Source organism: Mixophyes fleayi, chromosome 11, assembly GCF_038048845.1.
Source record: "Mixophyes fleayi isolate aMixFle1 chromosome 11, aMixFle1.hap1, whole genome shotgun sequence".
Classification (NCBI taxonomy): domain Eukaryota; kingdom Metazoa; phylum Chordata; class Amphibia; order Anura; family Limnodynastidae; genus Mixophyes; species Mixophyes fleayi.
In genome coordinates this window covers 16,159,177-16,179,589 of record NC_134412.1, presented here as the reverse complement: position 1 = coordinate 16,179,589, position 20,413 = coordinate 16,159,177, and the positions used below count along the sequence as shown (strand labels likewise).

At 42.4% G+C, this 20,413-nt stretch overlaps 2 protein-coding genes across 8 annotated transcripts in view; one reads left to right on the top strand and one right to left on the bottom strand.

Annotated features, from left to right (window-relative positions):
• The window catches only part of ERFL (ETS repressor factor like), a 46,036-nt gene extending 42,510 nt beyond the window's left edge, over positions 1–3,526 (top strand). The window contains exon 6 of the mRNA XM_075191136.1: positions 76–3,526. Coding sequence (XP_075047237.1) covers positions 76–620 — 545 coding nt within the window. The 3' untranslated portion in view covers positions 621–3,526. The remainder of the gene's footprint in view (positions 1–75) is intronic.
• A 226-nt stretch (positions 3,527–3,752) lies between these two features.
• The window catches only part of ARHGEF1 (Rho guanine nucleotide exchange factor 1), a 60,083-nt gene continuing 43,422 nt past the window's right edge, over positions 3,753–20,413 (bottom strand). For all 7 annotated transcript variants that reach the window (XM_075191131.1, XM_075191129.1, XM_075191132.1 and 4 more), the window contains 17 exons: positions 19,283–19,461; positions 16,794–16,937; positions 16,634–16,716; positions 15,591–15,716; positions 14,530–14,644; positions 12,835–12,935; positions 12,473–12,550; positions 12,060–12,135; positions 11,436–11,603; positions 10,970–11,057; positions 10,072–10,179; positions 9,891–9,958; positions 8,726–8,866; positions 8,389–8,604; positions 7,851–7,975; positions 7,158–7,237; positions 3,753–5,240 (listed from right to left, as the gene is read on the bottom strand). In XM_075191131.1, the coding sequence (XP_075047232.1) occupies positions 7,163–7,237; positions 7,851–7,975; positions 8,389–8,604; positions 8,726–8,866; positions 9,891–9,958; positions 10,072–10,179; positions 10,970–11,057; positions 11,436–11,603; positions 12,060–12,135; positions 12,473–12,550; positions 12,835–12,935; positions 14,530–14,644; positions 15,591–15,716; positions 16,634–16,716; positions 16,794–16,937; positions 19,283–19,461 (1,891 nt within the window). In that variant the 3' untranslated portion in view covers positions 3,753–5,240; positions 7,158–7,162. The remainder of the gene's footprint in view (positions 5,241–7,157; positions 7,238–7,850; positions 7,976–8,388; positions 8,605–8,725; positions 8,867–9,890; positions 9,959–10,071; positions 10,180–10,969; positions 11,058–11,435; positions 11,604–12,059; positions 12,136–12,472; positions 12,551–12,834; positions 12,936–14,529; positions 14,645–15,590; positions 15,717–16,633; positions 16,717–16,793; positions 16,938–19,282; positions 19,462–20,413) is intronic.

Below are 20,413 nucleotides of genomic sequence, written 5' to 3'. Positions count from 1 at the left end.
TTTCCGATTGGTTATTATAAATGTTCTATAAAATTGTATCAATCTCTACTGACTGATTTCCATTTTGTTTTCCAGGTTCTGGTTACACTAAACCTACAGCTTTATTGCCCCCATACAACCGCAACTCCCCATTTCACGATTACCCATGGGGGTTTAACCCATACCTCTCCAGCACTTTCCCCTTAACCGGTTCCAAGCTGCCCCCCTCCCTCTACCCACCACACTTCTACCCCAGTTCTCTCACCCAACTTCCTCCTCCCATCTCCCTGCTTCCAGGGGAGTCCATGGACAGGCCTGCCAGCCTCCTGCAGGGCATACCCCAGAGGCTCTGCACCAGCCTAAATTCTCACCCGTTGCCCGTAAGAGGAAGTGGAGAACTAGGAGCTGCTGGGGCAGTGAGAAGAGACAGAGTAGAACAGCCCGAAAGGAAGCAGGAGCCAGAGTCTGACTCCGACCTGGAAATTACGGACGTAAGCGACTGCAGTTCTGAGGCGGAGGGCTGCGTCTACACCCCACCCTGCCCGGGAGCTTCGGTCGGAAGGAGCAAAATAGAGGACGAACGACCCAAAGCTACAGCTGCCAAAATAGCCGCAGAAAAGCCGACTGCTCCTCTCAGTTAGACCTACACAGAAACTATAACTAAAATGTACAAATTATAAATATATATATAAATATATAACTATATGGATATATAGGGGACAAGCTGTGTGTTCTGCCAACTCCTTCATCCCAGAAGCCACTTGTATGGGAATGTGCAAACAAAAAAATTTTAACCCTTTGGTAACCATACATTCATTGTAAGAGCAGTATTTAAAGGGTCCACTCTCCAATTCTTAAGGTTGTCGATTTGCATCATCAATTATTCATAAAGTGCCAATATAATTCCATTATTTGTAATGGTGACTACCTGACTTCACACACAAGACAAAGATGTAATCATTTTCAAACTTACTTGCCTAGCTGTAAAGGGTTAATGTCAGTGCTGAAAGAGGACGTGTTGTCGACCTACTGTCTTCTCAGCAATTCATGAGAATGTTATCTATCAGGACATGAGGAAGCTGCATCATCACTGAGAGACTTTGTGACCGATATGTACAAGGCCCCGATTTTGGCAGCACGCTCATAAACGGCTGCTTCCACTATCAGGTTATAGTTGCCTAGTTTTTGGACATCGCTTCTAGAAGATCCCGAGGGGAGGTCCAAGGGGCAAATGTGGGACTGTGCCGACGCGCTGGATCCGTCGCCGCTGAGCACAACGCATTCTGCACTATCATGAAGGTGGGGAAAGGACCGTGATGACAAGATTCACTCCGAATCACATCATCAAGGTCCCACCAACTTACGAAGGAAGTGATAGAGAATCCGGGAGGTTGGCCTACTCTCCCAGGAGTATAAAGGAGAACTCCTCGAAATTCGGGAGGCTCCTGAACATTCCAGGAGAGTAGATAGGTACCTTTTAAAAAAAACAAAAAACGGTACTGAACTACAAATAATACCACTGGCCCAAGGCATAGGTGACCAATATAATCGATCATTTCAGTACTTTATCTGCCACTTCTATTGTTCTGAGAATGCTCAAGGAGCAGACATAACAAGACAAAAGAAAATATAGGAGAAAAACAAAGTTACTTGTAGCTGGAAGAGAAAACTAATATTCACCTAAGAGGGATGAGGGAAGATTGCTATTCAGAGTACGCTGGGGGTGTATTTATAACGTGACAGACGCGGTAGTTGCCTAGCTGTCTTTGGCTCTTATTACCAGCAGGGCTGCCCCTTTAACAAAAGTACATAGATGCATATCTGTAGATATACAAGAAAATACATTCTCTTTACATACATTCTTATTTGTATTTAGGGGTGATAAAACGCACTCATGTGATCCGTCCGGCAGTCTGTGTGTGTGTACTTCACAAAGTGGCCACGCCCACTCACAGAATGACATCACAACAGTGGAACGCGCAGCAACGATGGTCAAAAGACAGAAGCGCTTTGCACATAAAAATAAACCAAATTAGCCAGGTCATTACATTGTGGCTGCTCTGTAGAGGTCCCTGGGATGACACACACAGTGTGAGGATAGAGTTAATATCTAAATAATTGGATCCACAAAATACCAACCTCCGAAGTGGCTTAATGAAGGTGTCCCCCACCTTCTCTTGTGCTGGAACCGTGCTGAGCAGCTTTCCTCTGGTCGGAAAGGGGTTAAAGTTTTTATTTTTCTATTGAAATACTTCAAATTCTCTTTATTTGCACGCCACAATCCTACCCCAAAATCTAGATATATTCTGTGCAGAGGAAGCTTAGATGTAGACACATATTGTCAGTGCTTTCAAGAGGATTCTAAAATGTTATTTAAATATCTCTTATTCCTATCCGTTCCATCAAGTTCAAAGATAAAATATTGAAGTAGTTTTAGGATTTAGAAGCGACCATTGGCCCCCTGTTGGTGGGAGTCTGAAATGTAAACATTTACATAATAAAAGACCATCTCTATCTCTATTCACATCCTCAGGTTATGACACGATGTATATATAACTATGTTATTCATTTTTTCCGTTGCTTTAAAAAACACAAAGTTATCAGCTTCTCTACATCAGTAAGGGTTAATTGTAAGCACAAATCGAAGAGAAATCCACTGAATTATCCAGCAGACAAGTCGATCTGTTAAAACAGCTTTAGGATGCTCTCTATTCCCACCAGAAGGCAGCAGAATAAAATAACGATTAGCAGTCATTTTTATCATCCTCTCAATCGCTCGAATTAAAAAAAGGTTTTAACTTGTTACTAACTTACCCAGCTTACACTTGAAATGATCCAACAAAAAACAATTTCTGTGGATCTTACAGTATTTAAAAGTTAAAGAAAAAGACCACCGCCAACATTAATACAGCAATTTCCTTTAAACACAGACACTGACGTGTACACAATGTTCCTGTGTTTTATTAATGTATTAATGGAACACAATGTGTGTTTAAAGTGTCTTCCTGCCTTTATCCCCCATGAACACATCAATTATTATTTGAAAACATGGTGTAGCAAAGACGCACGGGCTGTAACCCATAGCGACTAGTTTGAGTTTAGCGTTCATTCTATAAAAACTACTAATAAAAGGATAGCTGTAATCTGATTGGTTGCTCACTCATAAGGTGACTAGTACATCAGGTTATTAAATAAGCCCAATAGAGCTGCCTAGTAGCCCCATATTGTTTGAATGAAGGTGCACAGGGGCTATTTCAATGTACACGCAATCTGCAAAGTCGACACAGGCAACTTTGCCTACAATGGTTTCTTGTGCGTGACCCGTGTACCATATACAGTTTATCGTATGTGTGTGCGTGTCTGAACACCCAATCCTCCATTCTGTCAAGATGTATGTGGTACCTTTTTCGGACGGGGGGTGATGGGGGGAAAAAAGAAAAAAAAAATCGTGAAAAACTGCAGGTGTGTTTTTTTGTTTTTTTTTTAATCTGTGAACACAAAGGAAGGGTCGGAGGATCCCCCCACAACTAAGCAATAAAGAAAAAGAAAACAAACGTTTCTCTTGATTCTTGTCCCTGAACTGCTTTGGGGGAGGGGAGGTGGGGTCTGTGACCTGTAGCGAAGGAGAACAGACGAGAGGCGCACACAGCGCAAAAAAATGAAAATAAAAAAATAAAAAAAAGGAAAAAAAGTTCTTTGGCATGGATTGAGAAAAAACATATCATAGGAATATCATCCTTCCCCACACACCTCCCAAAATAAAATACAAAACAAAGAGTAAAACCCCAAAGCTTTAATATATATTATATATATATATATATATTTAAATAACCAAAATGAATAGAAAGCCACATTGGGCTAAAAATACATATATATAATGACTACCCTTTTGCAGATCTCTGTACAGCGATTTTACAGTTCCTCTATAGGAGAGGTAGACAATTTGTGACTCAGCTGAGGGGATGGAACAACAAGTCCCAGCGTTACACTGCCAAGTGAAGGCTAGAGGCATGCTGAGGATGTAGCTCTACCTGGGCTATAGAGCCGCAGGTTCCCCTCCCCCCCCCCACCAGGTTTGCTCTTATGCAATGTTTGCACCCCAAACAGGGGTATTTACTTGGCAGAGGGTGCAAGCCATTAGCACAGAGAAATCATTATTTGTTATAGAGCGGATGCCCGGATGACAATGAGTCTAAACATTCTCCGAAACCTTCAGAAACCACACATTCCTAGACCACCTGTATTACACACGTACAACACGATCGCTGACATATCCAACACCTATTCTTATACCGAAGACTTTGGTTTGTTTAATGTCCTAAAACCAGAGGGTGACAGTTACCAGTCAAAGACGCCGGAACAAATCATTACATAAAAGCAGGGATACAAAATACTAACTCTCTAACACAGATCGGGATACAAACCGCTGACTTAAGAGGCTTTACCCATTGCCAATAACACAAGCGACGCGTCATTAAATTCCTAAAAACACAGAGTAGACACAAAGGACATCTATTTACTATTAGAAAACATATCACTTAGTTCTATAATGAACCAAAATCTGGATTGGGGACTGATCACCCCCAGTTTTATCCACTGATTAACTTATTCCTCTCTATCAATGTTACACCATCATCTTCAACCGCCCGCTACCAAAACGTGCCACGTTGCACCTTCGTCATCAAACTAAGTTAACCCTTAAAATCCAAGAACGCTCTTCTTTCTATACCCACTCTGATCCAGGCATCTAATACAAAATGAAAAATTAATGTTCCCATCTCTCTACACAGACAAATACAGACTCTGGTTTGAGGGGGGTTTATAAATGTGGGGAAATCGCACTGAAAGACCACTCTTTTTTTTTCTAATAAGCAAAGTTAATTTTACTGTACAGCTACAAAAAGAATCTCTATATCCGATATATATATTTTTTTTAAAAAAAACAGATTACAGAATATATATATAGAGAATTCAGCAGCCCTCCCACGGTCCCTGGAAAAAAAAAATATATAAAAAGCAAAAAAGGCACTTTTGTGTCATCCAACGAAAATAAGATAGGGTCCCTGTAATGATAAGAGGCAGCCCACACGCCTGCATCCTATGACCGGCTGTCCTTGTAGTCCCACAAATCCCACCCTGACAACTGTCCTTCCCCCAGCAGTGGACAAGCAGAAGAGCTACAGACGTTCAGTCGCGGGCTTTCTCGACGGGGTCCGCCACGCGCTGGAGCGATGAGAGGGGTCTTTAACTCAAGACGTGGCCTGAAGACGAAAAAACACACAATGTAATGAGCTGTAGAAATCCGATATGTAATAATCACTTGCTTTGTATAATACAGGAAAACAGGAATCTTCAATTGTTGTGTTCTAGTGTATATTATTAATATTGGCACCCCATTAGGGATCCAATTCAGCTCGACAATAGCAAATGCCAGTATTTCATTTACTGTAGGTATGTTTATGAATAGCAAGCAAATGCTTTCGACAGGATTAAAATTTCACACTATTTAGAGCATTTTATAGGCCAACTCCACTTACAAAAAAGTATTTTAAGTTTAGACACTAAGGGGGGTATTTAATTGTCTGCAAGTTTTTTTTTCCCCCCGCAGCGTTGAAGAAAACAAAAATCACCCATGAGTTTTTAACTGCTATAGCGACCGTTTTGAGTTCGCGCAGCGGTAAAACTCGTGCAATTCAATTGAAAAAGAGGGAACGCTGCCCCTGCACGTTTACAACTGTGTTTGCGAGATTTTAGGGGAGTGAAGGGGAGTTTTAACGCGGTCATGTATAACACAAAAAAATGGTTTTGCATACATTTACATACATTAGATTGCATAACATTGATAATATCTACATTACAGTACTTTCTTTAGCATATTTTTTTATTGAACCATTTTTTACCATAAAATCATCTTTATCATGTCAAAACACTTCACTACATTCATATTTGTACCAAAAACATACATAAATATAATTAGTGATTTAAATTTTTTTTTCCATTAATTTTTCATAAGAAAATGTACTTTTACATGTTATGCATTAATGATAAACATGTTTTATCTTTTTATTTTTCATTATTACATGATTTCAAATACTTTTCTTAGATTTTTTATTTTTATCACACCCCAAAGAGGTGCGGGATAAAACAGCATATCAACCTGTTTAACGGGCCACTTTAAAAAACAATTAAATAGCATTTAACGCGGCTGCCTCTCGCACAACCTATACTTTCAATAGACCTTCTACTGGAGCGCGAGAGGACCGTTTCATGAAAAAAAACCATAGCGTTAAAAATGGAATTGAATTGCGGGTAAAGTTAACCTGCTCGAAAATGATAAAAACAGCGTTAAAATTACTTAACGCGGTAAAATAAAAAACCTCGCTGACAATTGAATACCCCCCTAAGAGTAATGTATATGAACGTTTGTTATTTATTGCTGATTGGATACATTGCATATTAGAGAGTGATTCTTTTATAAAAAGAACACCTAAGGACAACGTTTAAACACCGATCATTTTTTGAAGGCAAAAATATAAACACAGCACAGCCAGATAGTACTGCTCCCTCTGGGAAGCCCAGATTTTGTTGTCAAGTGGTTCCTGGATGGCAATTGCTCAGAATATCGGTGTTACGTGAACAAAAGAAATCACTCGACAATCAAGGAGGCCACATTTTTGGAAAACGAACATGCATCATTTAAAATGTAAATGAGGTTTTCATTAATCAGGTTGCTGACCGATTTAGAGATAATAAAAGCATCATATAACTAGACATTGCTGGGCCCCACAGAGAATTCGTCTAGCAGACCCCAGAGCTTGGGCACCATACACTCCGCTCAGTTGGGCTTAAACAACTGTAAATGTGAGTTGTACACTACACTATATCCCTGGGGAGGAAAGATGGAGAAGTAGTGGGAAAGAACGTTCATGCCTCTAACTTTATTACAAGGAAAATCATTTATACAGAATGGTGCAGAGGATAAATGATGCTGTAACTCACAGCAACCAATTGAGTTTTTGCTTTCCTTGTGTAAACTGTACTAGCAAAATAACCACATCTGCCCAAATTTGCATAAATGTTCTACATGGCTCGAATTGCAATCACAAGACCCACAAACCATCGCGTTCTGCCACCGGCGCTGTTCGCAGACGTTATAGTGAGTGCACGCGGGGGCTTACCCGTTTCATGTGAAACTGCTCTGAGATATACTGAATTTGGCGACTGTCCTCTGCAGGTGGTTGTAATCCTCCTCTAGCACCTGAAACATATGCAAACAACCTGATATTAGGAAAATATTATTCATATCCTTATATGCGCCTATACACAAATATGTCACAACAAGGATTGGCTTAGAAAATGCAACTACTTTCAGGTTTTTTTATATTAAAAAGAGTCAATAAAACATGTATTTAGTACAATTAAAGGGAAATTCCATAGATCTATAAAAATTAAGCTTAAAGTGATAATATCATTGATGTTATACACAGGCAACAATAGAGGCATGCACATATTGACCTCTGTCCAATGCACAGTACGGGATTGGCTACAGGTTGGTCTAGACCAGGCCTGTCCAACCTGCGGCCCTCCAGGTGTTGTGAAACTACAAGCCCCAGCATGCTTTGCCCGTAGACAACATGTTGATAGCTAGAAGGGCATGCTGGGACTTATAGTTTCACAACACCTGGAGGGCCGCAGGTTGGACAGACCTGGTCTAGACCATGCCATCTGAGCTGAAATCATCTGTGCTGCTGTAATTCTAAATGGCTATGATGTTATATTAACACCTGTTTATAGCCAGATTTGATGAATGAGTAATATAGGTGATTACACAGTAGTCGTACTGGTGCATCTCTCACGTATAAAACACTTGCCTTGAGCTGTTGGACTTTTTGCTCCAATAGAAGGATGTGTCTTCGGACTTCCTCCGACTGTTCCTGGGACAATACAATGGGAGCGTATAAAGAGTCCCCAACATCTCTGTTTCCCAAATCCCGACCTGCAGACAGAAGAGAACGGAATGTTTGTGTTGTCCGCTATCTCCCGACGATGATCAAGAGCTAAACTGTGGTCAGATCGTTAAATGAATTAAACGCTCATTACAAAGAAACAGAAAAGGATATTTAGAACAACTGGTGCACAGGAAAAAGTTTGTGTTCCACAGATCAACCAGACAGTAGCTTTGAGATTTGTTTTTTAAAACTGCACGAAAAGACCACCCCTCCTCCAAAATCGGATTGGTGGCTATGGGCAACACCAACTTTTTCTTGAGCACTAGATCATGCCTTGTGCTTAAGCAATCACTAGTTCCTTGTGAGTTGTATGCTCATGAATGATGGTTCACAAAAAGGCTACCGCCAGTGGGCAGGCTATAGGTCTAGTAGCCCATTCACGCTCACAAACAACACTCACCATTCTCGCCTTGTTCTCTGTTTTCCCGATCAGATTCCGAGACAGAGTCTTCTCCTTCCTGATCTCCATTGGAGGCCTTCTCCTCTTGTGCAGGTTGAGACACTCCAGCCTCCTCTTGAAGAGAGTCAGACCAACTGTCCAGGTTTGAGGGCGACTCTACCTCCAGATTTCTAGACAGGCGGATATTACGTACTAGCAACCTCTTCAACACCGACACTAAAGAGGAGAAGAAGGGTTGAGAGAACGAAACATACCCCAATTCACTCAGATTTCTCTTTAGTTTAGCCTCCAAGGTTAACAACCCAAAAAAAAAAAAATGCTGTTCCCTTGTCTTTACCTTCTTCCAATGCGTCACTGGCTATGTTGCCCGCTGTGTTCGTGTACCGGTTCAACCTGTAGGCCTGAAAGTCATGGTCCAGAAGGTTTGACTGGTCTCCGGTGGTCCCCTCATGGGCCTCTTCCATGGATTCCTCCTTTTCTGTGAACACAAGATGAGCAGAACCAGGATTCAGGAGAGGAAACTGTATGATGAGTTGGGGACATGCTATGATTAGTCATCACGGGTGAAGTCACAAGGCATGTCATGTAGTAAGCTCCAGCAGGTGGAATTCAAAAAACATGACATTGTAATTAACTAGCCTAGACGTCGGAGACCGGATTGTGTGTAAATAACCCTTTTGTGAACATATCATTATGGTGATTAAGAAAATAAATGGAGGCAAGACTCCAATCGGGAGGAGGGTGAATCACAAAGAGAAATCTGCAAGTTCGGGGGTCAGCATTTATTGCCCTCTACACGTGAAGATAAAGGGTTGGGTACATTTTTACGGTGTGGAAAATTCCAAAACACAGAGGAGACCTACACTTAAACTCCGAATCTGTGAAAAAACGAGTGAAATATAAGCAGACTTACCTCCATACCGACGCTGTAGATCTCCGATCGGAGCAGGATGCTGACCGCTAGTGATTCCGACTAGTCAGGTGTCCGTCACTAGACTTTGACGTCATTGGATCTCTATCACTTTTAATTTAAACCGGCAATGTCAGGACCCCGCAGGTTAAGTGTTTAAAAACTTAACCTGACATTGCCGCTTTAAATTAAAAGGGATAGAGGTCGCATTGACGTCAAAGTCTAGTGACTTACACCTGACTAGTCGGAATCACTAGCGGTCAGCATCCTGCTCCGATCGGAGATCTACAGCGTCGGTATGGAGTCAAGTATGCTTATATGTCACTCGTTTTTTCACAGATTCAGAGTTTAAGTGTAGGGACTCCTCGGTGTCGGAATGGTGGTAAATCGGGAAGACGGTTACCACCGAAAGCTAAATTGTCACACTGGGGACTTTCTCTGGATGAATGCAATTAGAATTTATGGACCTTCTTTTCAACCTCACTACGTAATAAAAATAGCAAACATAATAAAAGTTATTTTTCGGAGGTAGCAGACAAGCAACTGGGGGTTCATTCGCACCCAGCCTGATCCTAAGTATAAAGTCACTCACCATTCTTAGAAACAGTCTCTTTCATGGAACCGCCATTCTCTGAACTGGTCAGTAACTGGTCATTATAACTGAAAAACAAATCATTACCCGTGGTCACCGCACAATGGGAAAAAAAATAATAGACTAACGATAAAGTCTGAGCAGTAAGTGTTCAACCGGGCAAAGGTACCAGAGCACTTACTAGGTGGGGCTCTGTGGAAGCATGGGGGGATTGCTATACGAAGGTCTTGGTTTGGAAGAAGCAGACGACTCCATGGGGCCAGTATTTTGAATGATCAGAGAATACCAGCTGTAAGAAAAGAGATGTTCACAACACAAGCTTTCATACAAAACCACCATGAAACAAATCTGCAGTCCAGTCATTGGTTCTAGACACCCGTCTGGTTTACTCTTGCATAATTCATGTGTTACAGACAAACAACAAAGGACTACGAGTCAAAGATTTGTTACAAATGACAACTAAACAGTCACTGAATACCACCCGTAGGACGGGCGTCTGCTTTTGTGTTCTATGAAGAGCAGAAAGCAAGCAGCACCACCTATGGGTTGTATAAAGAAACTATCCTTATTTATTCTCCTCTGTAAGGAGGACCCGGGACCGGTTGGCAAACTTTCAACCCAAGGGAGGAAATATTTTCCTTTTTAAGGGGCAAAAAGTTGTCCTTCTGCACAGGCTATTAGTAAGCTCATGGGTTGTGTCTGCTAAATCTTTGTCCGTTCTCTGCTATATTTTGGGTCGTTTTCATACCCCAGTCACAATAATAGCGCCATATGTGTCGAGTTCTTATGTTCTCCACCATGCTTGCGCGGGTTTCCTCCCACAGTCCAAAGACATACTGGTAGGTTAATGGACTAATGACATAATTAACCCTACTGTGTCTGTACGGTCTGATCTAGATTGTAAGCTCCCCGGGGGCAGGATGTGAATGATTAAATATTCTCTGTAAAGTGCTGTGCAAATAACTGTTAATCGTATAAGTGATTAGACTTCCTAACAAACATCTATGTATCACTCACACTTGTTGGTACCTCCTTCACAACCATAACTATGAGCATCTGTCCGTAACAGACTAACTTACTTTTTTTTCTCCGACGTGGTAGGGGCCACCAGTTCATAGATCTGTGCTCGGTCTTCCCATTTGAAAATGACAAAGAAGGCTTTGTTATCTGCAAGAGACCCAATATATTGAATAAGGAAGGACAGAAGCGATAGGTTACTTACAATAACCGGACGTGACCAGCATGTAGACTGAACACAACAAGCTGTTGAGGTGTTCTTCAAATCTAGGTGCACGTTGTTCTGAGACGGTCAATGAATCAATCACGGGCTATTTCCAAAACTGATCATTTGGCACTATAGGAAGGGCCCTGTTTAATATTTAGATATCAAAACAGATATATAAGATCCTGCCTTTGGCAAAAACAACTAGACTTGCCTAGAAGAACCTCTGGTGAAAGGACGAGGTCAACTTAGACGCTACTTCCTTCGACCAGTCCACAAGTCTGGCGCCAACAGTGTATTAACTCTCTTTCATGGAAACCTACCGGTAGCCACCTCCCGAGCCATTGCCATGTTCAGTTTAATGATGGGGCTCAGCATAAGCTTTCCATCCGGAGTTGGGGTGATTGTTCGACTTTGACACTTTAAGACCAAACGCTCGTCCTGTTTCTGAAGAAGTATCAAGATATCGTCCAAGAGAAGAGCAAGAACATCTGCAGAGCGAGAACAATGTGTTGAGAACACTGAGAAAGGGAAATGATGGACGGAAATCAGGAAGAGATTAGAGGTGGCCATAACAATCGGACCTTTGTAAAGGATCTAAGGAGGAACAGGCAGCATGAGAGAGAGTCTGACTTCCTAAAATGTTTCGAAAAGCAAAGTCTAACTGAATGCTAATTTTTTTGCCTTTCAGCTAAAACTTCTCGTGAGACATAACACAGTCATTATCCTTATCGATTTATGATTGGTTGACTAAACTAAACCAATTACAATGCAGTAAAGCAAGGAGACAACTGCACATTAAAGAATTTTAGCTGGAAGTAAAAAATAGAATATTTAACGGTAAGGACATCATTAGAAAAAAACAAAAACAAACCGGAAACAAAGGGGATAAGAGTTTGGACAATATCACAGATATGGGTAGACTGCGGAGGAAACCGGCATCTCACCAACAGACTTGTCTTTGCTAACTCTCCAAGTGAGGGATCCCTCGTAGATTAGGTTTCTCTTAGTGATATCCAAGTACTGGAAGACAAAGCAACATTGTGTTTAAATGTTTTGTCACACATTAAAATCTTGAGGAGAAATAGACAAAATAAAAGTTCCAAATTCTCCTTGTTGGCCGTCTCCCATGGCAGTTTAGGCAACAAGCTGACGGGTACAGGAACCCTACAGTCTGCAAACAGGTGCAGAGTCGAATGTCTACTGCAGCCACATAATGACCCACAAGCTGCCCCCCCCCCCAAAAAAAGTTACACTTCCAAGGCTTTCCATCGCCTGGTCTGTTCTGCCAAGAAAGAAGCACTAATAAAAATGCCATTATGTATAATTGTAATATTATAGAATTTATTTTAGCCGTTACCTTGAACTCGCTGAGCAGGGGATCATTGCTCTGTCGTAAATTAGACATTTCAAGACGTTTTTGGTAATCCAGGAGTTTCTGCAGAGAATACATATGAAGGTCATGTGTAGAAATGAGAGCAGCGTAATCGCACTGAAGAGGACAAGGGTACATACATACTGGAACAGAGTTTACATATGCAGTCCTCCCAAGAACAATGTACCCCCCCCCCCCACCATAAACTACAGCCAAAAGAGTCAATGTATTGCAATAAAACACACAAGCAACACTCTTTAGCAATTACACTACAGTTCTGAAGATGACGCGGTGTGAAATCCGCAAGGCCATGAAAAGCATTGAGCTCCCGCTCGGCTGTCTCTTACCATTTTGTTCTCCATCTCTCGCACCTCTGTGTTGACGTGGTTTAGGATCTGCCGGCAACACTCGGCCGCCTTCTGCACGCTCTGCTTCTCCTCTTCTTCCTCTGAAAGATCCAGTAATGAGCAAAGTCCCTCAGATCTCGTTCACTACTTTTAAACAATGCAACTTAATGAGCTTGTTGCCTAAACTGCCATCGGAGGCGGCCAACAAGGAGAATTGGGAACTTATTTTTTTTTTTCTATTTCTCCTCAAGATTTTAATGTGCGACTAAACATTTAATGAGGTCACATGGAGAAAGATACTTCCACATAGACTGGCCTCTTGAATCCATGAGGCACAAATGTGACTGGGATGATTGCCCATTTTATCTCAGCTTCCTAGAAATGTCCTTAACAAGTATAATTTATTGAAGAGCAAATCGCTATGACAAATTTATTGAAGGGTCAGTGTAACATTTACTAAATGCAAGTTGTGCTGAACATATCGACTGTCATAAGCCTTTCCAATACACTAAAGTAGCATCTAACATAACCTATAGGCGAGGCGAGGGTACTGCACTAATCAATCAAATATCAACTAAATTTATATATTTAAAGGGACACTAACTGCCAACATACATTGTTCTGGGTTAAGCCGACAGTTGAAGCTCCCCCCACATCTTAAGGACAGAGCCCTGACGGTGTCTCGTACAGGTCAAAAATCAGAGAATGCAGTCATCTGAGTTACTGTGACATCACTGGCCCCACCCTTATGTACCAACCCACACAGCACATTTCTGCCCAGCAAGACTGCAAATCTGTCATTCATACTCTGCCTACCCAGTTGGCTATTCAGAGGGGCCAGGAATGTATTACATGGTCATTGGCTATATAAAAGCAGTAAATCACTATAGTTCTATCCACTTTCTTATCTATTGAAGCCATAAAAAAACTGTTCGGAGAACAATGGAATGCATAACTTAAACATACGTCTTTGTTTCTATTTCTGTAAAGGCTACAAACCAATATTAAATGTTTGCTACTGTCTCCCCAGATGGGCTATGACCAGAGGATGAATGTAGTCATAGGTTAATTGCACCAATTGTTCTCTTGGCTGGCTTTGATTATTTACACTTATTGACAATCTGGGCACAGATCCCATCGGCCAGTAACCAGGCTGAGTGGGTGTGGCCAGCTCAACACACATTTACAGAAGTTAGGTAAAGCCCTGGACAAGGAATATTATACATTTGTCTCCTAATAATATATTAAAAAAGGGAATATACAAAAAAACAGGGCTGGTGTACCTTTAAAACTAAGGTTTGGCAAATGTCAAACACAGGACAGACGAAAATAAACAGTGGCGGCTTCAGCGGAGCAGGGACAAAATTAAAGTAACAGATCATTGTCCGGCAGCCTGCTCTTGTAATTGTCCATCACTAATGATTAGTCGTTTGAAGGGACTGTTTTACGGTTGCTCCAGGAGAAGATGGAGAGGGTGGAGATTTTCTCTTGCACCTTCTCCTCTTATTATTGAATGGGCACTTTTAAGTGAACATTGTAAATGCTTTTGGAATATACGTTAAAGTTTCTATTATCCTGTAAGGAAATATACTATTATTTGCGGTTTTAAAAAGAGGTACATAACGTTAACGGCGTTCCAAACCCAACAAGGTTGGAGAAACGCTGATCTAGAATATGTCGCCGACGTGTCCTCACCGGTGAGGTTGGCGATGTTCTGCAGCAGCAGAGGGTATTTGGTCAGTCTCTGCATCTCAAACGGGATAATGTCCTTCAACTGCAGCCGTCGGCATTGTGGATTACTCTCCGCTTCCTGGAGAGGGAAAAAGAACAGGATAAAATCATAAGAAAAGAGAAATTCTGAACGAGGGATGCATAGGGGGGAACCCGTAGCAGCGCCCTTAAGTGTAGGAACCCCAAAACGGGTCACCATGCCGTTTAATGTACCTTCCCAAGACCCCCTTTTACAAAACTAATTGTGTGCTAGTATTTAAAGGACTCAAAATGTACATTCATTTGTACAAGCCCAATTTCTACTGGCAACATTAATATTACTATCACTACGCAGGTCACGATAGACAATTAAAATCCGCAGCAATTACAGGCAACAAGTTTAGTTCCAAGAAATAATCTGGGTCCTGGCTGAAAAACAGGTTAAAAACCCCTTAAAGTTAACTAAGGAGATCAGAAGAAGTAGACGATAAACAGATACCACAAGGTGAAATGGACGGTAAAAATCCTAAAGACTAATGTAGCGCGCTCAGATATGACAACGAAAGAGCTTGCTGCATAGAGGAAATTATGCAACGACTTTTAACATGTAGACAGTTAGGTCAGAATGAACTGTTTAATCTTAATGTTTCACAATTTCTGATAAATAAATTACCACTGGTGTAGTTACTCTCTGAAGGAGTTAAATTTTGAGGTTAGAGTCAATGTAAGGATGGCATGTGGGGAAAATATGTAGCTACAAAATATATTTGGAGTGATGCTACAATTCAGGTCTGATTTCCCAGCATGCACCTTGGTAGCGAACGGCATGCTGGGACATCCCGCAGGAGAGTCCCAATTAGTTAGCTTACTCTGCAGACGATGGCCTGGTAGGTGTCATCTGAAAAGCCCTGTAGATCACCATGTTAATATATTTTGCACTAAATAATGTCATTAAAGGCCCCAACACACACACAGCCCAACACCTCGTCCCTTTGTCTACTTACATCCCAGTCAGTGGTTACTGGTAATATTGGTTGAATAATCACCTGAATGAACTGGGTAAACCGAGGATCTTTCTTCTGCTTTTGTTTCAGCTGCTCCAGAGCGAAGGGCTGCCGGCTGCAATACCTGGAGGAGATCTTCTGAAACCAGAGTCCTTCCGTACCATCGAACTGCGTAAGGAGACGGCGTGAATGTATATTTATCTGTGCAGCCTCTGTGTACATGTCATCTCTAAATAGGTCGTCATAGTCACAAGCACTCGTTGCCTGGGAATATTCCCAAGACGTTTATAACTGCTCTCTGTGTAAGCTCAGTGCTGCTCTCTAGGGGACTAGCTGGGTATTACACTGGCTTGTTAAACACAACAAAGTCTACATTAACCAATATTTGGCTAGAGAAACTTAGCTTTCTGTCCTCGGAAACTTTTCCCAGCAACACACTATACATCCATTTATACATCTACTACCCCTTTCCTTCAATGAGGGTAAGATCATTGAGGTTAGCTAGGACTGGGTCAGACAAAATAATGTGAAATTCAAGCCTAGGAGCCTGCAAAGACGCTCATTCACTGACATCAATACCGACATCATCATCATATAAATTTATATAGCGTCACTAATTCCGCAGCGCTGTACAGAGAACTCACTCACAACAGTCCCTGCCCCATTGAAGCTTACAGTCTAAATTTCCTAACACACACACACACACAGACTAGGGTCAATTTGTTAGCGCCCAATTAACCTACCAGTATGTTTTCTGGAGTGTGGGAGTAAACCGGAGCACCCGGAGGAACATACAGAGTCCTCACAGATAAGGCCATGGTCGGGAATGAAACTCATGACCCCAGTGCTGTGAGGCAGAAGTGCTAACCACTGAGCCACCGTGCTGCTCCCAACAATGGAAACTGCTTCCAAACATTAAAAGTTAGCAGTAACCTTTGGGTGGATTGGTGACCAGGAACTGATCGAGTTTTAGTAGTAAATTAACCAAGCTAATGTGAATAGCGCCTGAAGATTTAATGTCCTAAGTCCACCTTACCCTGTTAACTCCCCCCCCCCCCCCCCGAAAGCCCCCTCCCCCTTCTTACCCGTTGCAGCAATGTGCTCCCAATCGCCTGGATAATGGAATTATTTTCCAGACGCAGTTTCTTCAAGTCGTCCAGGAACAAAGCTGTAGATACAAGAGGAGCGATCAGGGCGAGGGAGGGACATGTGACCAGGTGGAGGGCAGAGCGTTCAATATCTCACCATGAGCCTCGATCAGGTCATCTAGACTCGGAAAGATGTTCTCCAGCTCCATGTTGGGGATCCAGGTACTCTTCATGGGAAGGTAGAAGATATCATGCAACACGCGCAGCATTCTCACATGTGCATGTTCTGTGAACAGCAGTTCTGTGGAAGATGAGAGACATTACTGGGATGACGGACAGGAGGAGGACACGTACATGTAGATGCGGTGTATGTTTGTGGTCTACCTGTTACAATGGAAACCGGCCCAGGCTGCTAAGCACTGTGGCTGTGTGACTATGTGGAACAGGGGTGTAATGCCCAATTTATTTATTTTATTACACGTTGCAGCGTTTGTGGTGTATGCAGAGGTAACAGTCAGTCTATTGCAGTTCTCTGATATTTAGCGGTGTGTGTTTCCTTCTGCAAACTGACTTCTCGTTCCCTCCAGAAGCCGATGATTGGGTCATTCAACACTACAAACACATCAGCAGTATCTGTCGTTCAGCATAAACTGTGGTTTCCAAGGTAACCTTATACTGGAAAATGATTCAATTGCAATAAAAGTATTTTAAAACTTTGAACACAATGGTTTGTGTGTTAACAGTAAGAGTGGGAAAAGTTGCACAGCATAGGCTGCGTGATGGTAGTAGTTCAGGCTGGGTACACTGTGTTTTCAGAAAGTCATGGGACCAATTACACGATAAACGACCGTTCGGCCACATATCGCATTAGTGTGTACACTGCAACGATGAACAATTATCGTTCCAAATCACATGGTATCGTTTCATTTGCTTTTTAAACCAAACTAAAAATCTTGTTTGAAGATCGAACAATGACGTTCCAATTCTGCAGTGTGTACGCCCTCAGGACCAGCAGTGTCCATAGATCTCTAAGGAGTTTGTAGAGTCAGGATCTTTTCAGCCGATGGTTACGACAGATGAAGAGCACAGATCTGAAGGTAAATCTGGTACAATGTGTACAGTGTGTACACATGAATCGGCTGCTGATCGGGACTTTCAGTCGCTGGTAAAATCCTTAATGATATCGCACCAGGAGAAATTTCCTATAGAGTGTACCCAGCATTAGGGGCAATTTGACACGTGCTACATCGCTATTAGTACACTTTAATGGAACGTTGTTACTGTGAACTTGTAAGTAGGGCTTGAAAAGGGGAGTGTGATTTAAAAAAAACCCAAAACAAAACAAAAACAGCATTTCTTTAAAATAGAGCAGAACACATCTCAGAACCCACAGTCAGTTAATGTCCCTAAACACAACTACTACAATGATTTTGCGATGTTTCGAGTGCACTGAACCGAGGATGGGTTCTCTTACTAGAGGGTGCTTGAAGAACGCCATTCGCTGCGATGAATTAAAGTGTACGCAACGCTATTGCACAGTGCAGGTCGCTAATTTTTAACCCAACCTCATGACAATGGAGCCTATGTGACATTACCGCAAGTTCGCGTTACAAAGTGGTTTAAGATAAAAACAAAAACCGTCTATTGTTCACCTTCAAAACTCCCAAAAAATCCACAGAAAGGTAAAAATCCTATAAAGCTAGTCCCATTGTGTTCCTGATCCCATATTGCAACCTGGCGATTCTGTGTGAACGATAGGCTGCATCTACACTTTCCTCACCAGCAACAATTGTTATTCCGCTACTGTATGTATCAAGCTTTCCCCAGACCGCTTAGAGTGTAAGCTCATGTGGGCAGGGTCATATTTATGTTCTCATTAATGTCTTAGTAAGTAATCTGCCTAGGTCATGATCCCCTCACTGTACAGCGCTGGGTAGCATGTCTGTGCTTAATAAACAAAAGAAAATAATCCTCTAGACCAGCGGTTCCCAAAGTGTGTGCCGCGGCGCTGTCACATGGGTGCTGTGGCCAGGAAGGAAACCCCCCCCCCCCCCCAAAAAAAAAACAAAACAAAAAACAAAAAAAAAACTTACCAATCCGGCGGCGCCCAGGACCCAGCATCGTCCTCCCTCCTCGCTTCTCACTCAATGTCGGGCGTGACATCATCACGTCCGACATTTTCAGCGACAAGCGGCAGGAGGATGCTGGGTCCCGGGCGCCGCCGGATTGGTAAGAAGACAGAAGAAATAGAAGAAAGAAGGTCAAGTATGGCAAGTAAAGGGGAGGGGGAATGGTGATAGGAAACAGCAATCGAGGGGGAGAAGAATGACGGAGGGGCCACAGAGTGCGTGGGGATGACGGAGGGGCACAGAGTGCGTGGGGATGACGGAGGGGCACAGAGTGGAGGTCCATTGTATCCATGTGGAGGCATCTAATTGTTCTGTTTTTATGTACAATTTGTATTTTGTACCTTTGGTCATTCTGTCTTCTGGCACCAGACAAACGAACAAACGTTAATTCTCAAGAGCACGGCATCAGCCTGCACGTTGGCTGCCTCCAATGTGCAGAGCCCAGCGACGCTCTCTATTTATCCCATCATTTCAAGAGACGTGAACGGTCAAAAGAAAAAACATTTGTCTATCTTACCATTGATGACCTCTTGCCGCTTGATTTCACTTTTCTTCAGCCCGAGGAGTGTTTCAGGGGGGACGAGCTCCCTCCAGTTTGGGGGGTCGTTCTCGGCCTCCGGAACACGCGGCTCAGTATCCTCAGACTGGGGAGGCAGAAAGGACTGCAGACCCTCGGTGCTCCCTCCAGGCTCGGGGCTGCAAAGCGGAAGGTTATAGTCACAACGAGGCAATACAAAGCTAGACCAGACCAACTAAGTGGTCTGTGTGTCTGTACGAACCATGGTTACTATCTAGTAGAAAATGTAAAAAAAAGTTTGTAGACAATCAGCTCTTAATATGCTACTAAAAGGGTGTTGTAGGACCTAGAGACAGTGAGGGCCATTAATCCGTTGATTGGAGCTGTTCCCTAGGACCCAGAAACCGTTGCGACAGAATAAGTGACTCAGCGATGTTCCTGGTTCCTAAGAAATTGAGTTTATTGGTTTAGCCCACAAACGGACAAGGAAGTCACTGGTTCCTAAAGGACGGACAATGGACACTTCTTTCTCATGATTATGGATTTCCTCCACAAAATGACAGCCTACACTGCCTCAAGGCGCTAGAAGCCCTCTAAGCTGTACCTGATACCTAATCTTTGCCGAATATTCTCTGAATTGGTGGCGCTATAGATATAAAATGATGATTATCTATGGCATGCTATTAACAATGGAACAAAATATACTTCCCTAGGAGATGTAAAACAATTTGGCATCTCCAAACCATCTATCCATTACTGTGGTCTACTCTGATATTCAAGAGGATCTGCCACCAAGTTCGTTGATTTTATGTAATTATTATTTGATCGAACACATAGTGACTTGCATATTTTCTATGCCATCTTCCAGGCTGGTTTTCTAAAGACCACACAACAGAAGAATGCGGAGATAATGAGGAAGCCGGTCTGGTAGTAAGCTCTCCGTACTGTCAACCCAACTTGGCTTCAGCAGCAAGCTACCAGACTGACCCATGACCACTTCAGTGCAGTCTCGACCATAACGTGCAGCTCTCCTGATGTGTGGTGTGGGACAAGGCGGCCTGGGCCAACCATAGGGCATAATAAGAATGAATGAGGTCACGGAGAACCTTATTTTTCTTTGGAATCTACATA